General features: G+C 37.8%; 1 protein-coding gene across 1 annotated transcript; it reads left to right on the forward strand.

Annotated features, from left to right (window-relative positions):
• Positions 1-1,650: 1,650 nt before the first annotated feature.
• Positions 1,651-20,629, forward strand: AFM (afamin). The gene is made up of 14 exons (XM_058546346.1): positions 1,651-1,738; positions 3,899-3,947; positions 4,252-4,384; positions 5,085-5,296; positions 6,126-6,258; positions 6,857-6,954; positions 7,741-7,870; positions 10,194-10,408; positions 13,497-13,629; positions 16,171-16,268; positions 17,320-17,452; positions 18,196-18,419; positions 19,259-19,391; positions 20,594-20,629. Exons 1-14 carry the CDS (start codon positions 1,651-1,653, stop codon positions 20,627-20,629), a joined length of 1,815 nt encoding a protein of 604 aa, XP_058402329.1.
• The last annotated feature ends 831 nt before the right edge of the window (positions 20,630-21,460 follow it).

A 21,460-nucleotide genomic window follows, 5' to 3' on the forward strand; every position in this document is an offset into this window, starting at 1 on the left:
ACTAATAATTGAATATACCTAGAAACAAGTGTTATCCCCTGACGAGGGGCCAGTTAGAGGTCAGGACAGTCAGTAACACTCACTGGCTGCAACCACAGATGCTGACCGCACCAGTTGCATAACTCTCAGTCTGGGGACAAAATCAATCTCTCAGTCTCTACTCTACCCCTGCCTCTACCACCTCTCTCCCTCCCGCCTCCTCTCTTTCTCTCTGACACTCTCACCCCCCTCTTCTCTCTCTCCCTTTCTTTTGGTTTGATAGATCTAGTCACTCTACCATTTTCCATATAACTTATAAAATTTTAGATTCTGCTTTCTCCAAATATTATATAGTAAATATTTCCCCCTATTACTACATACTCTTTATATTTATTAGTTATAAAGACAAATACTAACCCATAGAGTGACTATACCACTGTTGACTTATCTGCCTGTAAAGGTGTCTTTTTCCTTTTGTCATTGCTAAGTGATCTATGGAGTGATACTTTGAAACTGTAAGTATGCTATTGCCTCATAATTTCTCACCAGTGACTTTAGCGTCCATTCATGAAACTGACCTAAATCAGTTGTTACTATGGCAGTTACAAATGGTTATGCTTTATTTCTAACTATGTTTATTAGTTGGCATTCTTCTGTAGAGAAGAGCTTTTCCTTCTCCCACTTTTATTTTAATTTTGTATTGGTATAGATTCGTGAATTCTTTTTTAAAAATTTAATGGGTTATGATGCATTCCTGTCATTATTTATTTTAATTGTCAAATTGTCTCATTGGCTTCTATCTCCTTTTGACATGCCCCCATCAGCTTTTGAGCACTTCTTTAGTTTCTGGCACAATGTTCTCAGCTCATCTTATACTTCTCACATTCCAGCCTTGGAATCATTCGTTTCTGTAAAAAGCCCAGGATCCTTGTAGTAGAGAAGAGTGTTTAGAACTCAAGATGCGAGCACTAAATGTGCTCCTTGCTTCTTGGTTATTATTGCTTTCAAGCCCTTTTAGTGGACATAACTAAAAAATAGATTTCTTTCTTTATCATGTATTTAAAAATATTTCCATATTTATGATCATGTTCTTAGTAGAGATTCCCAGAATTTGAGTGATTGGTTCAAATAACAAATATTTTTAAGACTATTGATCCTTATTATAACTTGTTTTCCAAAAACTTTCATTATATGGGCACTTGTTTTGCTATATATTTACCAGAATTAGATATCTTAATTGTTTTTTTTCTAATTCTATCAGATAAAAATTATTACTTTTTAGTTTAACTTCCTTTCATTACCAGCAAAATTTAGCACCTTTCTAGTGGCATTTCCTCTGTGGCGAATTATTTATTCTAGTCCTTTTTCCTTTAGCATCTGCAATATTTCAAGATTTTTTTTGGTCGTCTATTTGGTTAGGTATTGTGCATACTTAACCTGTGGACTTTTTTTCTAACTCAATAGATTTTTCTAGTGAAACACAGAGATAATTTTTTCCTAGTTAATAATTAGCAAAAAATTCTGCAGTGTGATCAAATAAAAATCAAATATGAGGTATATGAGAAATAGATTAAACAGGTTACTTTTTTACTAATACTGTCAAAGAATAATATAAAAACTTGATTTTCCTCAGTCACGTAACTTTCTTTTGTGAACGTGATTTCTAAAACAATGAAACAGTTAAAACTTATAGGTTTTGTTATTTTCTTGTTCTTTTTGACTGAATCCCTAACCCTGCCCACAAAGCTTCAAGATGTAGGTAAGAAATTTTACTTGTATATCAGCTAAAGAATGACTAAGTTGGGATAATTTCTATTTTTTTAACCTTGTTTTCTTTCAATTTAATTTTTCACTTGTTTTTTTCTCCCTCCTGCTAGTTTGTATATACTGATCAGATATCCTGAACTAACCTTCCCAGATTTTGTATTTTGCTGGTCATATTACCCAGTCTATGGACAGAGAGAATTATCACGCTCAGCAAATGGTCACCAGCCTTACGGCAGTATAGAAAGTGTTGCTGGGAGATATAATTTGGATTTGAAAATATTAGTATTTCTTGCAAATGTGTATAGTGTATGGTAACAGTGGATCATTAGATATGAGTTGGGATTTTTCTGGAAGCTTTGGTTGTCAAATGTATCTCTTAACTAAGTGATAAACATTTTTAGGGTATACAGTTTCCTCCAACTGTACAGTTTGTAAATCTCCTCAAGCCTGTACATCCCCCTAAACCTGGCCAAGACAGTGTCAGTCTGGAGGAAAGGGTGATTTTTATATTTCTTCTACCTAAAGGGTGAACACTTTGAACTTCATCTGTTCAGAGGAGATGTCTTCTTGTAATCACTTTGCCTGGAAAGAGCACCTTTTTGTAACTTGTACAAAGGTACCATAAGCATTGCAGTGGCCCTGAAGATGTAGATGGTGTCTTAGAGTTCAGTACCCCCCACAGCGCCTCCTAGTGAGATCAGTCACAGGTCTTGAAGAAGAGTAGTCGTTCTTGAGTGCTCCTTCTCCTTTGCCCCTTGTAACAACTTGTTTAAAAATCACATTGATTTTTGTCTATTTAATATCTTTTGCATCCATGTTTTCCATTGCATTTCCATTGTACTACCAAAATTCATGTCCTGCTGATTTCTCAATAGGACAGTTTCAAAAGTCTCCTAATGGGCTTCTTGCTTTTTTACATCCATCCATTCATCCTTCTATCCATTTATTTGACAAATAGTTCTTGTCATTTTCTATTTGTCAGGCACTGTGGGAGATCCCAGCATATTAGATATACCACAACCTGGCTGGTTTTTCTTAGCATAAAGAAATTATTATGTTGCTATTCTACATAAACATTTTCCATGGCTCTTCATGGCTTCCAATTGCAGCCCAAATTCCTCAGCTCTATATGCAAGACCACCCCTCCCCATCCAGAATCAGGTCCTTCCTATCCTAAGTTCCATTATTCTTCTTTATGACCCACTTTCTCATCCAAGTGGATTAATTGACTTTCCCCAAATACATCCCAAGATTTCTCATCATTGTGCTTTCACTCACATCATTCTCTTCACACAAAAAGACGAGGCTCCGTATTTCTCTGTTAACTGGAATCTTGTACATTTTTTCAGACTCAACTCATATGCCACCCCTACTATAATCCTTTTCTGGTTCCTCACCCAGGGATCAAAAAACATTCCTGTCATATACTTAGCCACATTACTTTAGAATGTCATATACATTCTAAATTGGATTATAGTCATGTTTGGGAGTCGCTTGCACCATGAGAATACCTAGGAACCTGAGGTCCATGGGAGATGTCTTAGTCATCATTGATTAACTCCTAGTGTCCTGCACAATACTTTGCAAAAGTAAGGACTCCATAAAAGTAGACTATTGGACAAATGTAAATGTGCTCTGCTTTAGTATATACTCACTGGGAAGGAATCAATGGTTTTAGACTAGTCCAGAGATCACCTAAATATCTGTGTTTGGCTAGCACTATAAACTATACCGACCACCAGCATGTTAAGGCATCTCTTGTTGGGCCCTGTCATGGTATTACATTATACATCAGTTACCCTTCATGTTACTTTTCTAGTCATACGTGATACATATGTAGCATGGAAATGGTGCTTGTATTTGACATCTGTGGCTGGGGAGCCATCAACGGCACATCTAAAGTCTGGTCAGTTTGAGATTAATTCAAGTCAATTCAACTTAATGAATATTTCTTAAGCACATAATCAGCTGTGATTAAGATCTTGCATTTGGTTCATATGAGTTCTCTTCTTCTTGTTAAATATGCCAAATTATATTCTACCATCAGTCTTCCATTTTGTACTTCATAAATTTAGATATCATGTATAGTTATTTATTGGGAAAGTGTTAAAATGCCAGGATATATAATAACCTAAATATCTTTGCTTTTCAGATGATGCCAGTATCACCCAGAAATTTATAGAGAAAAATATTGGATACATGTGAGTTTCTCTAAACTCTTTTTGATGATGATGGTGTTTAACATAATCTCATTTCATCTATTCTAGAAACATTAATGTTTCTCAAAAGTAATTTAATTAGGTAGAAACCATATCAAAAAAGTAAATACAGTATTAATCATAATATTCAGATGAGGCAATTGAATTGTCAAGTTGTAAAATTTGTAGCTTTCACATGTTGATAATTTCCTGGGACTAGTCAGCAAGTGGATGTTCCTGTGAGTTTTTGTAGGGCATGCATGGGAATTCTGCAGGTGATCATTGTGTATTCTGTGGACTGTTGCAGCACCATCATTGCATTTTCTCAGTATGTTCAGGAGGCATCCTTTGAAGAAGTAGAAATATTGGTAAAAATCATGACGAAATATGGAGAGCAATGCTTGGATGAAGTGACAATCCCAGACTGTCCAAGATTAACTGTAAGCAAATTGTTTGCACTTCTTAAACAAACACATTTGTCAACACTGAGAGAATTTTTGGCTTGAAAATATAAAAAAAGAGATACTCTATGCCCCTCATTTTTATTTTGCCTGACTTCAGTATTTAGGACAAGGTACTTTCCTAGGAGAGATGCAATTCTGTATTATGATACTCAGGAGGACTTGGCTATGAGCTTTCAGTCCATGTATGTTTACAGGCAGGGGGGCAGCCAATAGCCTGGCAAAGTGCATGGAAGCACAAAGGTACCCTCCTCAGCTGTCTCTCTCAATATGTACTCTGCCATCACACCCCTTTTCTTGGCCTCCCCCAAATAGAGTCACCATCTGCCTCTCTAGAAAACTATTACTGAACACTCTAACTAAATACTTTACCAACACATTCACACCCTGACCCTGTCACCCTGGGAGGGGAAGAAAAAAGCCATTATGTAAGGGAAATGTAGGCAGCAAAGAAAAAGGAAGAGGTTAAAGAGCCTCAGGATGGGATAGAGAAAGGTCCCTAAAGTGGGGGGTGGTTGTCAAGGGTGTAGGTAAAGATGATCTGCTGGTAATATTGGGAAAATTGGAATCTCTTTCCCAAAGGGTAATACTCACCACTCATTGTATCCATTGTGTTGTCTCAGAAGGTTGAGAAATTTTACAATGAACAAAAAGTGTCTTTTACTTTTCTGTTGTCTAGAATGATATTTTATTGGAAAGGACATGTGCTGTGAAGGGGCTGCCACAAAAGTATAATTTTTCGCACTGCTGCAGTATGGTTGACTTTGAAAGAGAACGTTGTTTCTTTCATAATAAGAAATCTGATATAGGATTTCTGCCTCCTCTCCCTACTCTGGATCTTGAAGAGAAATGCCTGACTTATAAAAATAACAGAGAATCTTTTCTAAACAAGTAAGTTTACTTGTAGTAGAAAAATGATCTAATTGAAGAATTGTTCTTAGGCTAAATCCAATATCTATTCCAAAGGAACATAACTGAGTTCATTAATTGATTATTTCATTCAACTCATATTGTGGGTCAGATTCTGTGTTGAGGATATAAACATGAACAAGTTATGAAACCTGCTTTCAAGATTCTTTCATTAATGTTGTGTATTTTCTAATGTGATAAGCCCTAGAACAGAAGTGTGTTCATGATGCCAAATTGCTACTGGAAGAAATGATATGGTCTTCCCAAAGGGAAGGTACAGCTTTTACCAAGGGGAAACATTAAATCAATGAATGTTTAGCAAAAATCTGTTTTAAACAGTGCAGTAATTGCAGAAGCAGAGACTTTTTATGGAAAGCTGGTGTGCTCATCGAAACCTAAATCACAAGTTAGTTTGAACCTAAGTGAACATGATCCTTGACTCTCAGATGGAGTGTATAAAAGTAACTGTTCTTTGAACATGGAAGGGAGAGCTGCGGACCATCAAGCAGCACAGGGAAGGAAAGAATAGCCGTAGCTCAGTGTTCAGGATTAGAACTGCAATCTTCTCTCTTATTTTGGAGTTGACAACCTCAGTGATAAGACTTACTGGAGACTGGATAATGCTGCCTTATATTGAAGCCTTCTGTAATGGGAAATCCTTCTTCCTCTTAACCTCATTTTCACTACTTGATCTTCTTGTTTTTTCCTATCTTTTCTTTCCCTTCCCTTATCTTCTCTTCCCTTACCTACCATTCTTTCATTTCTTTCCTTTTTCTCCCTTTCCCTCCTTCTCTCTTTTTTTCTTTTTTAGTTATATCTATGAAGTTTCCAGAAGGAACCCCTTTGTTTTCGCCCCTACACTTCTAACTGTTGCTGCTCATTTTGAAGAGATGGCTAAAACATGTTGTGAAGAACAAGACAAAGCTAACTGCTTTCGAACAAAGGTAGGTATTACATTTATTTTATTAAAAGGATAAGGAGTCACCCAACACTGAAGATCCTTACTGAGAACTAAATTATAGCAAAAGAGTTGTTTACCATTTATCAATCATTCTCTTGCCACTTTCACCGGTTTTTCAACCCATTGGCCACCTGCTACTGATCTAAATTTCTTATTACCTGAGACCGTTGAAAGACAATTGCCTATTTCTTGGGTCTGTCTTCTGGCTTTTTCTTCCTTGTAAATTGGAAGAAAGCCCTAATGAGTGAATAAACATGACATTTTGTCTTCTATCCTGGACAAGCCATCTTTTGGCTTCCCATAAAATTTAATTATCCCAGTAGAGATGGACAAGGTCACAGCACACTGAACCACTCATCTTCCCATCAAGAGCAATTCAGTCATCAGGAAGACTGGCCCTACCCTTATAATATGCCACAAATGCATATTTCTTTCGATATGTAAATTTACTAAGATAAAAATCTCATAGATTTTCTGTTTCCGAGCAAACTTTGGAATAATTTGATTGACGTATAGTTAAGAAATAGGAGCATAGCGGGATTTTGCTCTTGCTTCAACAGATCTTTTTCTTTCTCCTCCAGGCGGAATCTGTCATACAATATTTAAAAGCATTATCTTCTTACCAAAAAAATGTCTGTGGGGCACTTATGAAATTTGGACTGCAAGTCTTAAAATCTATGTGAGTTTTATAAAATGTATCTTGTCTCTACTTGTATTTTCTTCTCTGTGTCCCATTCTGTTAAATTGTTGATGACTTTTCATTTATACTCTTCCTAGTTCCCCAGGGATTTTGAGGTGGGTCTCAGTCTATGTGGATAGCTTAGAACCAGGACATTAGGTCAGAATAAGAGAAGACCTGGGAGGTGGGGAGACCCCAGAGAGAAAGAGGGCTACTTCTGAGATATTGCTTGGTTAGTTGGGAATCTGAATTGGTCTGGGAGTTCCCAACCAGTGTTTTAAAACCTCCAAGAGCTTTAGACATGACTTATCCATCCATCTTTGACCTTAATAACTAGGAGACAACCTTATAATGATAAATTTTATCTCAGGTGTTCACCCTAACCAATTAGTAATGATGCAGGTGCAATGTCTTGAGAAAAATTCTGAGCTTTCTAATAGATTAGCAGGAAAGAGTTCTATGATGAATTATCTATGCCTGCCATGGGCTCACAACGGGAAGTGGTGGTCCTTACAAGACGTGTTCTGCTATAAAAACTATGGAAGAGAACGCATCTCTCAGGCCTTTTTTTCCAGTCCTGATCCAGGACTCGAAATATCAGCCTAGGATTTTCAAAGTGATCATGTGGGCCATGCAATATATAAACAGCTATTTGGTAAAGACATGTATGATGAAAACAAGAGTACCGATGCTTATTGTAGCTGTTTTGTACTGTATCAACAAAGAGCTCCTTCTTGTCTTAACTGCTGTTCAAGTTATTTTAATGGTTTATCAATCTCTTTCCAGAAACCTTGCTATACTTAGTCAAAAATTCCCCAAGATTGAATTTAAGGAACTTACTTCCCTCCTAGAAGATATTTCTTCCAAGTATGAAGCATGCTGTGAAGGGGATGCTGTGCAGTGTATCCGTGGAAGGGTAAATATTCTCTAAAACCAAGTAAAAATAGTGATTTCTGGAAGCCATTTTTTATTCTGAAGTTGCATTAATGTGTGGCTACTTACCTACAATAAAATCAGAATGTTAATAAATGGTTAAATAATAACATAAAATAAATAAAATAAAAAATAAGATGTTAACAAATAAGCCCAAATAAAACTTGGAGGGTTTTTTCTACATGAGGTTGTTTGTTTTTAGATTACTCAACAGATTGTATTTTACATGGGTAAATGTCCTTGACATAAAACTTCAGGAATTTAGAATTTGTGAACATTCATTTAGGCTAGATTGAAGTTTTCTTTAGTATTGCAAATCCTCTTGTAGAAATATTAAAAATTAATAGTTAAGCTCAGAGGATGGCTTGTTCCCATCATGTTTTTAAGAGCTGCTGTCTCTGAGGTTCTTCAGAGCTGCTATTTAGGAACAGTCTTTCCAAAGAAGTGGACATGTTAATTTAAAATAACTCTTACTCTGTTCTTTAATGTGATTCTCTCAGGCATATACTAATAAGTATATTGTTGACCTAGAGTGAGTTGTTCAGGCACACAAAGGTAACAATTTCATTAAAAATATCCTGACTTCTTAGTTGAAATTAGGCCTTTTCTTAGTGACTTTTAATTACTTTTACTGTTTTAAATTCACAGTGAAATAGTATGTTAATTAAATAACTTGAGTCTTAGAATATAAACGTATATACATTCTATTTCAAGCAGTGAACAGCAGATGTCCCCAACAATTATTTTGTCCCTAACTGAACTTCAATTAAAAGCAATCTCACTCACCATTTACTTTGCATTGTTTGTTTATGGGGATGTGGGTTTTGTAATGTTAAATATAATGTACTGAATTAGGATATAATTGAAAATTTGTCTACGAAGTTTGCAGCTGAGACTAAGGGATCATATCACATCCTTAATATCCTTCTCTTTAATGCCTTCATGGAGAAATAAGAGGAAGTGAATTGTAGTTCATTCAAAATAGAACTGAATTCTCAGGCAATAAGAGATGTGTTGCCTAGAACAATGATGGCCTTAATGTGAGATGTGCATGTGTTTGCAAAGATTGGCTCCCTCGTTCTATATTGTTTGTTGGAAACATGGTGCAAACTCCACTCCATTTCTTACGTCAACTCGGAACTTCACCCCGTTCCTCACCCTCAATGTTCACCAGAAGATTCGCGCAGGAGAACAGCTTGAGCCAAGTCAGAGAGGCCAGGTGTTTTGATGGAGCTCAACTTAGTTCATGTGAAGCTGGAACAGAGAGAAGGAAAAATGTGCAGCCTCATTCTGAAGAGTCTGGAGAAGGGTCTAGAGCTTTTAGACCCTTTCTAGATCAGCTTTTAAAAAATTATCCAACTAATGTCTAAATAAGATAATTCACCCTTTCCTTTATTTCCGTAACTTTATGTGGAGCTCAGAATTGGGATGAAGAACAGGGAGAGAGGATAGAGTAATGTTTTGTATTTTGTACATTTGATAATTCGAACAGCATCAACTTAATAATATCCACAGGAAAATGACAACAATGAGTACAATAGCTTCTTATGATTAGGAAGTCTTTATCTGGTAGTTGCTATAGTGGTTCATTTGTTTACCATTCTTTCGTTCAGTTATCAGATATTTACTGAGTTTCTACTACGTGCTTGGCAATGTAGTTTCACGCCACAAGAGAAGAAATCTAGGATTATAGACACAGCCACGCTCTGTGTAATGACGTTTCAGTCAACAACAGACTGCCTCTACGACGATGGTCCCATAAGATTAGTAGTATATAGCCTAGGTGTATAGTAGGCTATACCATATAGGCTTGTGTGAGTACACTCCATGATGTTCGCATGATGACGAAATCACCTAACCACGCATTTCTCAGAACATACTCTTGTCCTTAAGGGACGCATGACTATTACAGTAACATGTCTTTGGTGGCCTTCATTGAAGCACAGGTGAACTCTTATGGGAAAAAAAACAACATTTAAAATTTAAATGCCAATATCTCAGAGGAGTAGGGGTAAAGTATTTAAAAGACTGATATTTAACAATGAATATGAATTTATAATAGAGTCTATTTTTCATAATTATATCATCTAAAATCCTGAGAAATAAAGCTTGCATTGATATGAAACTTCATGTGTATTAAATTAATACAAAATTTAAATAAATATAGTCTCTCAAATTAGCTGATGAAGCAATGCTGGATGTTATGTTTATGGTTGGTTTTGCATGCAGCCATTCCATTGTGAGGGAAAATCCAGCCCTGAAGAAATTATAAAAACAAAGTCATTTCTCATTCTCATTTGGTACAGAGCACGGTTATGAGCCATATTTGTTCAAAACAAGATGCTATCTCCAGCAAAATCAAAGAGTGCTGTGAAGAGAAAATACCAAAGCGTGGCGAGTGCATAGTTTACTCAAATAAAGATGACAGGCCAAAGGACTTATCTCTAAGAGAAGCAAAATTTACTGAAAATGAAAATGTGTGTGAACAACGAGATGCTGACCAAGACACCTTCATGGCTGAGTAACATAACTCTATATTGAAATTTATAAGGCAAATAGAAACTTATGATTTGACCTATTTTTGCTAACTTGGGTGGAAGAAATGGGAACCATTTAAATCTTTGGGTGTCACATAATTAAAAAAAAATCATGACTATAGAAGATAGTATTTTCACATGATTTTAAGAAAATGTAATTATGTTATTATAGTGATGGCTAACATTTATTGAGTACTTGACATGTGCCAGACAATGGGCTAAGTATTTTATATGGATTATCTATTTTAATTCTCACAACAGTCATGTAAAATAAGTATGATTTCCCTCAACTTTTCAGATGAGAAAATTGAGATACAGAGAAGTTAAGCAACTTGTTCAAGGTTCACAGCTAAAAATGTCAGAGTGAGGATTTGACCCAGAGGTCTGGCCTAAGAAGTTGAGACTTAACTGCTATGCTATGGCACCCTACAGCTATTCAGGGGAAGGCTAGTGGTCTTGGAGCCAAAGGGACTATATTTGAGTCCTGACTGAGTCATTGGAACAAGTTAACCTCTGTGTGTTTTAGATCATCATACACAAAATTCATACAAAAATATTCATTCATTCAAAGTTTGTTGGTAATGAAACATAATCCGGGGACTTTACTAAGTTAGGCAGGATTTTTGTCTCCAGTAAGCTTTCATCAATAGGGAATGTGATGTGGGAAGAGATAGACTTATAAATAAATGAGTGCAAGAAATATTCTTTCATTTCTGGTAGCACTATGTGATAGGTAATGTGGAGACAGAGGAGAAGGTGATCAATTGTGCTAGGGACCCTGGAAAGGCTTGATAGGGAAGAGGTACCTGAAGAAGTTTTGGTAATCTAGAGAGAAGGGGTAGAGTATGGATAGAAGTATAAAGCTACTTGGTGTGTATGTGGCTGCGAGTAGGGTATCCGTTGTGAGAGGCGAGGGTAGTGACAGGTAGATGGGGTCAGATCATGCAGGCATGCTAAGTAACAAGATGCCACTGAAGGATTTTCACTGAAGAATAAGGAAGGACAAAATCACTTTTGTTTTTTAGAAACTTCATCTGGAATGAATCCCAGTTTGGGGCTTAGGTGGTTGGGTAAGTAGTTTTCGCATTCAACGAGATGGGAAGTACGGGTGAAGCTTTTGTGGGAAGGAGAATCTGTTTGGATCTGAACACATGACTTTGAGGCACCTGTCAAGTAACTAATTGGGAATGTCACTAGACAAATTTATATGTGAACCTGGAGCTCTGGAAGGAGGTCTGGATTGAAGAAATAGGCTAAAGAATACTTACGAATTTTAAGCGCTCATCTACTACTAACCAATTTAATTTTCAAAACAACCCTCTGAGGTTAGAATGCTTTCGTTATCCTTATTTTATAGGCAAGGAAACTGAAGGACAGAGGTCAAGTGACTTGCTCTAAAGTCACACAGCTAAGAGGCGGTGGAGCCAGGATGCAAAGGCAAGCAGCCGGGCTCCAGACTCCTGCTCTTATAACCACTGTGCTTCATTGCTGCTCACGAGTCATGGATATTAAGTCAAATTAAACCAAACAAAATGATAGATGTATGCATTTCACTTGTACCTGACACGTGTTCACTAAATGGAAGCAATTTTTATCACCATCATCACTATCATCGTCATCATCAGTATTACAACGTAGCTAGTGTTTGAAGCGTGGGGAGAAATGATAGAGCCGCAGTGAGCATGCTGAGCCAGAAATAGAGCGTTAAGGTGCAGTCTTTCTGAATGTAAACATTTGACACGAGACCTCAATGGATCTGCCAGCCTAGGGGAGGCTTCCAGGGGCTTTTGTTTGCAACATTTTGGTGGTGTGTTTTTCAGTGTAACTTTATTCCTGGGGAAAGGTCCATGGCTTACACCAGATATTAAGAGGAGCCCCTGATTCTCTGAAGGTTAAACACCACTGCTTTAGGCTATGGGAATATATCCCACAAATGGGACAGAGAAGGCAGATGGAGAAGCAGGAGAGACGATGTCAGAGAAACCAAGATTAATGGAGAGAATGGAAGGCTGCAAAACAAAAAAGGATGAAAAGAGCCTGGACTTGAAAAACTACTGTGAGGTATCGCCCTCACAGACCATGGAAGACCTTTTAGCTTATTTTGAATGACTAGGTAAGGTTCTTTTACAAAGAGGACTGTAAATAGCACAGCTGAGGTACTTAGAGAAGACACCCCTCTTTTGAGAAGAGAGTCAGCTTGGTTTAAAAAAGAATGAAGTAGGTATCCCATGGGCCCTAGGTTTAAATTTTATACTTCCATTAATAGCAAGGTGCTTAACCAGTCTGAGACTTCATTTCCTCAGGTATAAAACAGTACTTATCTCCAGGACTAAGTGAAGTTCAACGAGAAAGTGTTTATAAAGACCACGAAGCAGATCTTTAGCTCTTATGCCCAAAGCTTGATCTAATGCCTAGCACCTACCAAGGGCTTAATAAATGTTAGCCTCTTTCCTCTCCCTTTCCCACTTTCTCCCCAAATCATACCCACCAAGACCCTTGGGGCCTCTCACTGAGGCCATGGAAACCACTGCCAGTGACTTAGAGCTACAGGGGTGATTCCTCCCATACTTGACAAGTGACAGGATGAAGTCACAGGCAAAGGCTGCTCCACAATCTCGCACCATGGTGGCACTGGGTGTGGGGAGAAAGCCATATTTCCACCATTTCAGGTTGAAAGTTTGAAAGCATTTTCCAACAGAATTGTACTTGATATAATTCTCAATATAATATACTCGATATTTTCTAAAGTATTGGTTACATGATATACTATTTCTGATGTTTTATGGATTAAATCATTCTAATAATTAACTCTGAATAACCAATAATTCTACCCTCCCTAGTAGTAGTAAAAACGTTGTTAGTTTAAAACATAATGTGGAAAAGAACCTTTGTAAAATGATCTCCTGTAGTCAAAATGCCCTCTTCAATCACTTCCTGACCAAAGCAGAGGAGGAATGTAGCATTTGAAAGCAGACTCAGTGTTAGAAGATCTGATTAGACCAAAAGATAGCAAGATTTGGTGTTTTGCTCTTTCTTTAAGTTCTAATATCTGAAGTATTTTACACGTCACAGGTTTCTTTATGAATACTCAAGAAGGCATCCAGAACTGTCTACATCCGAACTTTTAAGAATTGCTAGAGTGTACAAGGATCTCCTGGAAGAGTGCTGCAAGACAGAGAACCCTCCAGACTGTTACGGCAATGCGGTAGGTTCCATTTTCATTGACTCAGAGAACAAAACGCAACAAAACAACACACTCAAAAATTCATATCAAAATTTTACTCTGGTTTAGAGGGTAGAAACGTGATTGACCAATCTGAGTCTACTTCAACTTCACTGTAAGCTGACCACTGGGAAGACCAATCATCAGTCTGGGTCATGCATAATGTTTTGAACTAACGATCCTGCGTGTTGACGCGAAAAACTCTTCCCGTGAAACATTTTACATTTATGTTTTTATTTATGTCCTCTGTATTTTATTGAACCATATTGGATTTTTTTATGACTGTAAAAGTAATAAATGATTATTAAAGATGATGAGAAGAGTACGAGTACCAAAAGTTATAAAGAAAAAAACAAAAACTTTCTGATTCTGTCACTGAGAAATAGCTATAATTAACATTTTCTTTCATCTTTTCTATGCATATATGCATATATATGTGTGTGCGTTTATAAATAAGATTGGAATAATATTTTCTTAAAAAATTTTTGGATTTGTTTTTTACAGAAAACTTTTTATGTCATTAAACAGACTTCAAAATGCACTTTATTTTAAATGATGGTTTCCCATCATAATAATTTATTTAGCTACTCTCCTACTGTGTGTTGGACATTTCACATGTTTAGTTAGGTTGTTTTTGCTTTTATAAGCAACGCTGAGGTGAGTATCTCATTCCATTTATCTTTATTAATATTTATCATTATTTTCTTAAAATAGATTATCAGAAGGGAAACTATTAGGTAAAATATATAGAACTTTAAAAAAAACATTTGATATAAATGGCTAAGTTACTTTCTAGAATGTTTTACCAGCAGATAGTCCTACAACACTGCTTGAAAATTCTCATTTCACCCCACCTTCACCAACATTGCACATGGAAATTAGCTTTGCTAGACTTATATGTAAAAAATAGTGGCTGTGTTTTAAGCATTCATTTGATTTTTTCATGAGGCGAAGCTCTTCTCATATGATTTTAGCTATTGTAGTTATAAATTTCCTGCGAACAATTTGTTCATGTCTGTTACCCATTTTCCTGTTGAAATTAGTGTATTTTTAATATCAATTCAGATGCACTCCTTATGTATTGTAGAAATTCATTATTTGACATTTCTGATTTGTTTATCATTCGATATGTACTGCTTTTGTTCTATTTAAAAGATTACTTCCACTTGCCATAAAAGCCAATTTATACTCGTTCATATTTAAGCAAGGAAGTAAGAATACTTGAGTTTCAGTCCAGCTCTGCCACTGTCCCTAATGAGGAGGTCTGTTCCTGATCCTTAAGTGAATCATAGTACTAGAAAATTCTTTTTTTATGTGGAGACACGATTTGTCCCACAGCACCCATCCACTAGTGTATAGTTTGCTCTTTGGTGGCCACTCAGTAGATGTCCAATTTTACCCCACATGAGAGATAGTTTGTCAAATATTGGAAGACAGTTAGTGGAGGTTTTAAGTTCTAATTCTAAATAATGAAAAAGAAGGCATAAAATAAAGATAAATGTGATTGAAAATGTTCCGTAGCAATACAATCTGGGTCATTGTAGGCAAGTCACTTGACTTTATGAGGCCAGTTTCCTTTTTTTTTTTTTTTTGTGAGGAAGATCAGCCCTGAACTAACATCCATGCTAATCCTCCTTTTTTTTTTGTGCTGAGGAAGACCAGCTCTGAGCTAACATCCATTTGCCAATCCTCCTCCTTATATTTTTTTCCCCAAAGCCCCAGTAGATAGTTGTATGTCATAGTTGCACTTCCTTCTAGTTGCTGTATGTGGGACGTGGCCTCAGCATGGCCAGAGAAGCGGTGCGTCAGGGCGCGCCGGGATCCGAACCCGGGCCACCAGCAGCGGAGCGTGTGCACTTAACCGCTAAGCTACGGGGCCGGCCCAGTTTCCTTTATGTAAAAATGAGATAACTGCTCTGGCCACTTCAAAGTGAGAACTGAATATGATCATTGTCAACATAAGATTTTATTTATTTATTTATTTATTTTGTGAGGAAGATTGGCCCTGAGCTAACATCTGCCAATCCTCCTCTTTTTGCTGAGGAAGACTGGCCCTGGGCTAACATCCATGCCCATCTTCCTCCACTTTATATGGGACGCCACCACAGCATGGCTTGCCAAGCTGTGCATCAGTGCGCGCCCGGGATCCGAACCGGTGAACCCCGGGCCACCGCAGCAGAGCGCGCGCACTTAACTGCTTGCACCACTGGGCCAGCCCAACATAAGATTTTAATTATGCTTTGTAAACTGGAAAGATCTAAAAAAATGCACAAGATGATAATGATGAAAAATTTGGACTTACAAATTTTAGTAAAAAAGTATCTATATCTATAACTATAATTGAAAAGATTCAAATTCTTACACGAATATATAAAAAACTACCCTCAATTTAGTGAGTAATGTATGGTGATGATAGTTTGAAAATACTATATACATTTTAAAAAGCTATTTGACAAGTTGACATGAAGCTTATGATTAAATTTTAGATAAGGTGTTCATAAACATGATTGTTTTTATTTTCAGGAATACAAATTCAATGAGACAACTCAGAGAAGCCTCAAGATAGTACAACGAGAATGTGAACATTTCCAGAATTTGGGGAAGGATGGCTTGAAATACCAGTAAGTGGTTTGCACAAGTAGGTTAACACTTATGACCAGGATAAAATAGTGCCACGAAGTGTCAAAAAGTTAGCTCAGTCTTTCAGTTATGGTGAATTCATAAACTCTGGGAAAGAATAAAAACACAAAAGTCAAGAATGCACATTGAGCTGTCATATTGAGCCTTTACCAGGAATGAGGCTAGAAATTAAAGAAATACAGGATTTGGGACAAATTGTTTCGCTAATACTTTAGTTTTTGTTTGGACTTGTCTTTCTCACTCCCAACCCAGAATGTCTGGATTCTACCCCATTTCGGGGGGGGCCTGGGGAGGGATGGAGCAAACTTCAGGTAGTAACAATTTCCCAAGGAAAAGATGATTTGCCCAAGGTTTTGACCCATCTTACCAAGTTTATGGAAGTAATTCTGGATTTGCTTAACACTTTCATATTTATTTTTTAGTGCTCTTGTGAACTTGAATGAATAATACAAGGTTTATTCTGGATTTTCTTAATTAATTACCATGATAATGTAGTGTGTAGATTATGTAGAAACCAAACATTTTCTAATCAAAACAAAACACAGTTCAAACAATATGATTTCACTATTTCTGCAATCTTGCTCTTAGCTGAGAAGTCAAACTCAGCCCATTAAAGATCTTAGTTTCCTTCACCTCAGATTATCCTTTTCCAACATGTATCTATTAAATTCTCCCTTGAGAATATTTATTAACTATGCAAGGGATTTCAAGCAGGATTTTACATACTAGCCCATGTCTTTCCTGCCAAGGAGCTCCTTTACTCACAGGTAAGACAGGACAGGCAAATCTCAGAGTTTTTGAGATTACCATGAAATCAGAAGGAAGCCAAAATACAGAGATCTAGGAGGCAGGGTGCAGGAAAATAGGGAGTGAAGAGACATTTCTCTACTGCTTTATGAGACAGCTGAGGTTCATGTTGCCCTTACATTGGTCGTCTGTAGCCTTGAAGGGTCAGGGTTTCAAGTAGTAGCTAGACAAGAGAAAAGGGGTATCTGCTTTTGTTCAGAACCAAACAGACAAATGTTCTTTCAGCTACCTTGTCAAACTCACAAGGATAGCCCCCCAGCTCTCCACTGAAGAACTGACCTTTCTCGGCCAGGAGAAGGCGGCGGCGTTGACCACCTGCTGCACACTGAGCGAGGAGTTCGCCTGCGTTGATAACTTGGTGAGCGTGGCCCACGTACCTGACTATTCCTAAAACGAGAAAGGACATCTGTACTCACTAATTTATAGTGATTATCCATCTTCCTCTCCTCATTGTTTTTAACATCGTTAAGCAAGGAATGTCAAGTTTTGTTTTTGGCTCACTATGTCAAAATCCTAAGGAGCAAAGGAGAACGTCTTAAATGTTTTCTTGGGGTTTTCTGAATCATCTTTCTTACTTCTTCTTATTTATAGGAGGAATAATTTGTTAGGGCAAATGACTTAGGAATCACAATATTGTTTCAGAATGATACAGGAAACTCTGTAATTTTAAGAAATGTTACAAATTCTCCCTCTTGCTCCACTAGGCCAGTAAGAGAACAGCTGTGTCCAGCCCAATCTTGAGTTGGGTGTATCTCTTTAGGGATGAGGTGGAGATTACCATGGGGGACATCCTAGGAGGGGAATAAATCTAAGGGCCACAGTGTTTGGCTGCTACTTTCAGTTGGCTGTTTGTCGTTCTGTGCTCACAATTACAAATTTGTATATATGTTAACAAGAAATTCATCTATAGGCGTCTAAATTGCTATGGCTTGAATTTCTGTTATAATGCCATTTAGGACCCCAGCCTCTACTTTTCTTTATACATAGTGTTGTGTTATGAGTGCATGGGTTTTTCTGAGTAAACTTAACAGTGATCTTAGAACAATCTAACTATTCATCCAACCATATTTCAAAACTCCATTCCAACTTTCATTGGTACAGGTGGATTTAGTTCTTGGAGAGTTATGTGGAATAAATGAAAATCGGAGCATCAACCCTGCTGTGGACCACTGTTGTAAAACAGACTTTGCCTTCAGAAGGCCCTGCTTTGAGGGCTTGGACGCTGATAAAACATATGTGCCTCCATCTACCTCTCAAGGTTTATTTACCTTTCACACAGACTTGTGTCAGGCTCATAAAGAAGAGCTCCAGAGAAAGAAAGACAGGTACATTCTCTTCCATTCATCTTTTCTTCAGCCTGAAGACACACCATGTAGTAGTGAGAAGGTTTATTGTAATGGATTTTGGTGTTACAATGGAATTTGGTGTTACTGTTCTTCCCATCAAATTGTCCAGTTTCACTAGTTCAGAAAAACACAGGAGCATATCTATTGCCATCGTTTATAAATCAAACCTGGCCATTCTTTCCCTTTGCTAGAGACTTGGAGTGTCCAGTAGACTGAGATTTGGAAACGTGAGTTGGGGCAGCCAGCAAAATGTCTCATAGGCAGGTTCATAATGAATGGGATTTTCCTGAGAGAATGTCATAGATGTCTGCCCTGAGAATCTCACTTAATGTTTGAAAAAAGGAGAGGTCCAAAAGAGACAGGAATTTTATTTCTGTTTTTTCAGGGAATGCTATAAATGCCGATGAGTAAGACCTATTTTTTGGATTTAGTCATTGTCTTTATCAAGTGAAGTGGAAACAGTACCCAGCTACTGAGGAAGGAGGAATGGAGGTTGTTTTGGACATAAATTTTCTAGAAAGATCAAAAGTAGTTATATATTCTATAATACTGTGCATAATAAAGACCTAATATATGTTCACATTTTTTATGCCATTTTGTCTGTAATTATATAACCCTCCATACCATGGAATCCATCCCATAAGTTTAAGAGGAAAGTTTCAGGAGATCCTTTCAAATGTGGACTATTTTAACTTTTTACATTCACCCAAATTGAGACCCCCCCCCCAAGTCAGGTGAGACTGTAACAAGCATTTTGGGAAAGAGGAGCTTCAGAAAGAAATTGTTAATTAATTCTATTTGACGTCTTTGGGTCCCAGGTTTCTTGTCGACTTAGTGAAACTGAAGCCTGAATTTAGAGACGAGGAACTCCAGTCACTGCTTACAGATTTCTCTAACGTGGTGGAGACATGCTGCAAGGCCGAGGGGCCGGAAACCTGCTTTAATGAAGAGGTAGTTGTATTTCTTTTCCATTGAAATTCAACTGGTATTCCTGGTCAAGGAAAACAAAACAGAACTCCCCACAGGATGCTGCTTCCTCCCTGCAATGTCTCTGAGGCCTATATTTGAGGGCAATTGCTATGCAACTAGTATGCAGATGTCTCTCTGTCAGGATTTGGGCACCGTCTTCTTGGTGACAACACAGTGTAAGAAAAGATGTCAGGATAACCCAGGTTCTAATTCCAACAGTCTTGGGCATATGACTTAAACTGAACTGCCGTTCACCATCTGTAAGTGAAGACGGTAATAATTATCCTTGAATTATACCATTGGTCCTGACTCTTCTGTTTTGAATCACCCATTATCTTAATAAAACAAACAGTCAAACTGACTTGCAAAGGAAATCACACCAGTTCCAAAGGGAGGGGAGCAGGAAGGATATTAGGAAGTGAAGTCTTTCAGGGGGTGGCTGTGTCACCTTCCCGAGCCTTGTCCCAGCCTCCCTCAGTTGAGAATACATGTGTTTGAAGTGGGAAAGTGGGAGGCAAGGGTAGCAAGGGGAAAAGAGAGGAGATATGTTCCCTGCTTGTTTTCACTCCAGTGGCTGGAGTGTGTGACCGACCTGCGGTGTTCCGGGAGCTTCAGGTACCTTCGAAGTCAACCTCCCTGGATGGCTCCTTGGAAGAACTTCTTCACTGTTTTCCAACTTCCTTTCTCACTATTCCTTCTCTAGCAACACCCACTCCACTCCAGACGCACTCACAATTCATGTACACACACATAGCTTGTGCACACTCACGTACTTTAGGCACACTCACAGGCACACACAATCACAGCTTTCATTCTGGTTGAGAGCCCTCTACTTCTCCAAGTGAGAGCTCAGTCTGTGGGAATTTTTCTTTTGGTACAAATTATTAGTTTTAAAAAATAGGCTGAATTTAATTAGAAGGTATTAATCAATACCCAGAATCTGAGTGAGTTTGTACGTTGAGGCCACGTAAAGGGAGGGATGAACTCACTGGCAGTTCGTCAAAAGTTTGAGGTGTCTGTTCCCACGTTCACTTGAAGGAAGAGTGTGCGCCGTCTTCCTGAACAATATGGAAGTGGTTTAATTTGTCTTTAAAAAATCCAAGGCAACATGCTTCTCTAAATTTAAATAATAATATCTTAAATTTTTCTTCCTGAGTGTTTTTATTTCTTTTTTTCCCTCTCAGGGTCCAAAATTGGCAGCCAAAAGCCAGGCTCCTTGAGAAACATCAAGTAAAAACCATCAAAGGTAATCCTTTCTATCTAAATCAAACGCCAAATGTCTTTGTAGCTCATTTGGTCACCCTGGCTTTTTGCCCTCCTGCTTCAATGTCCATCTCTGGTTTATCCCACACGCCTTGTGCCTAATAGCCCCCAATGTTGGTCTGGTAACGTTTCTCTGGGTATCATTCACTCCTTAGGGGGTGGCACTGCTGCCTCTGTGCTAACACTTCTCTTACTGTTCAAGCAATTTTCTGAATAGCCAAAAGGCACCCCCTGCTCTGCCTTTCTGCCATTGTGCTTGGCTGTCTGGACCAGAAAGGAGAAGCAATTGAATCTCTGAATGTTGAGAGAGAGAGGAGGGGGTTGGGATGGGCAGACAGGCCTCAGTAAACCTGTTCTAAGAGTCTTGCTGCAGCGTTTCTCTAAATGAAAAGCAATATGTTTGTGATTTCAAAAAGACATATAAAGGATGCCCTCTCCCCTGCAGTTTATGTAAGACTCATCCAAAAACAAAATTAGGAACAAAATACTGGGTAGCTATAGCAATGATGTACAATGTCTGAAGAGACCTGGACCCCCACAGAGAGCATGTGTGAATCTACAAGTGGTAAAACACAGTTACCACTAACAGTTTTTTATATACATGACTTTCCACCACCCAAGTTATAACATTTCATATTCTTTTGCTACTATTGCTAATAAGATACTATTTTTTCTTCCCAGGTTGCAGAGAAAAGAGGAAGACCAACTTACCTGCTTCCTATCTGTCCTATGGCCAATTTCATTTTCTGAGGAGAACACAGTGAAACGATTCTTCTGTAGCCTTTACT

This window comes from Diceros bicornis, chromosome 8 (assembly GCF_020826845.1).
Source record: "Diceros bicornis minor isolate mBicDic1 chromosome 8, mDicBic1.mat.cur, whole genome shotgun sequence".
NCBI classification, from domain to species: Eukaryota; Metazoa; Chordata; class Mammalia; order Perissodactyla; family Rhinocerotidae; genus Diceros; species Diceros bicornis.

Bases quoted from the DNA above. Each gene is read 5' to 3' on its own strand.
- AFM (XM_058546346.1), top strand. From the start codon at position 1,651: ATGAAACAGTTAAAACTTATAGGTTTTGTTATTTTCTTGTTCTTTTTG. The intron at 1,739-3,898 runs GTAAGAAATTTT...TTTGCTTTTCAG, and splicing joins CACAAAGCTTCAAGATGTAG to ATGATGCCAGTATCACCCAG. The intron at 17,453-18,195 runs GTGAGCGTGGCC...TCATTGGTACAG, and splicing joins TCGCCTGCGTTGATAACTTG to GTGGATTTAGTTCTTGGAGA.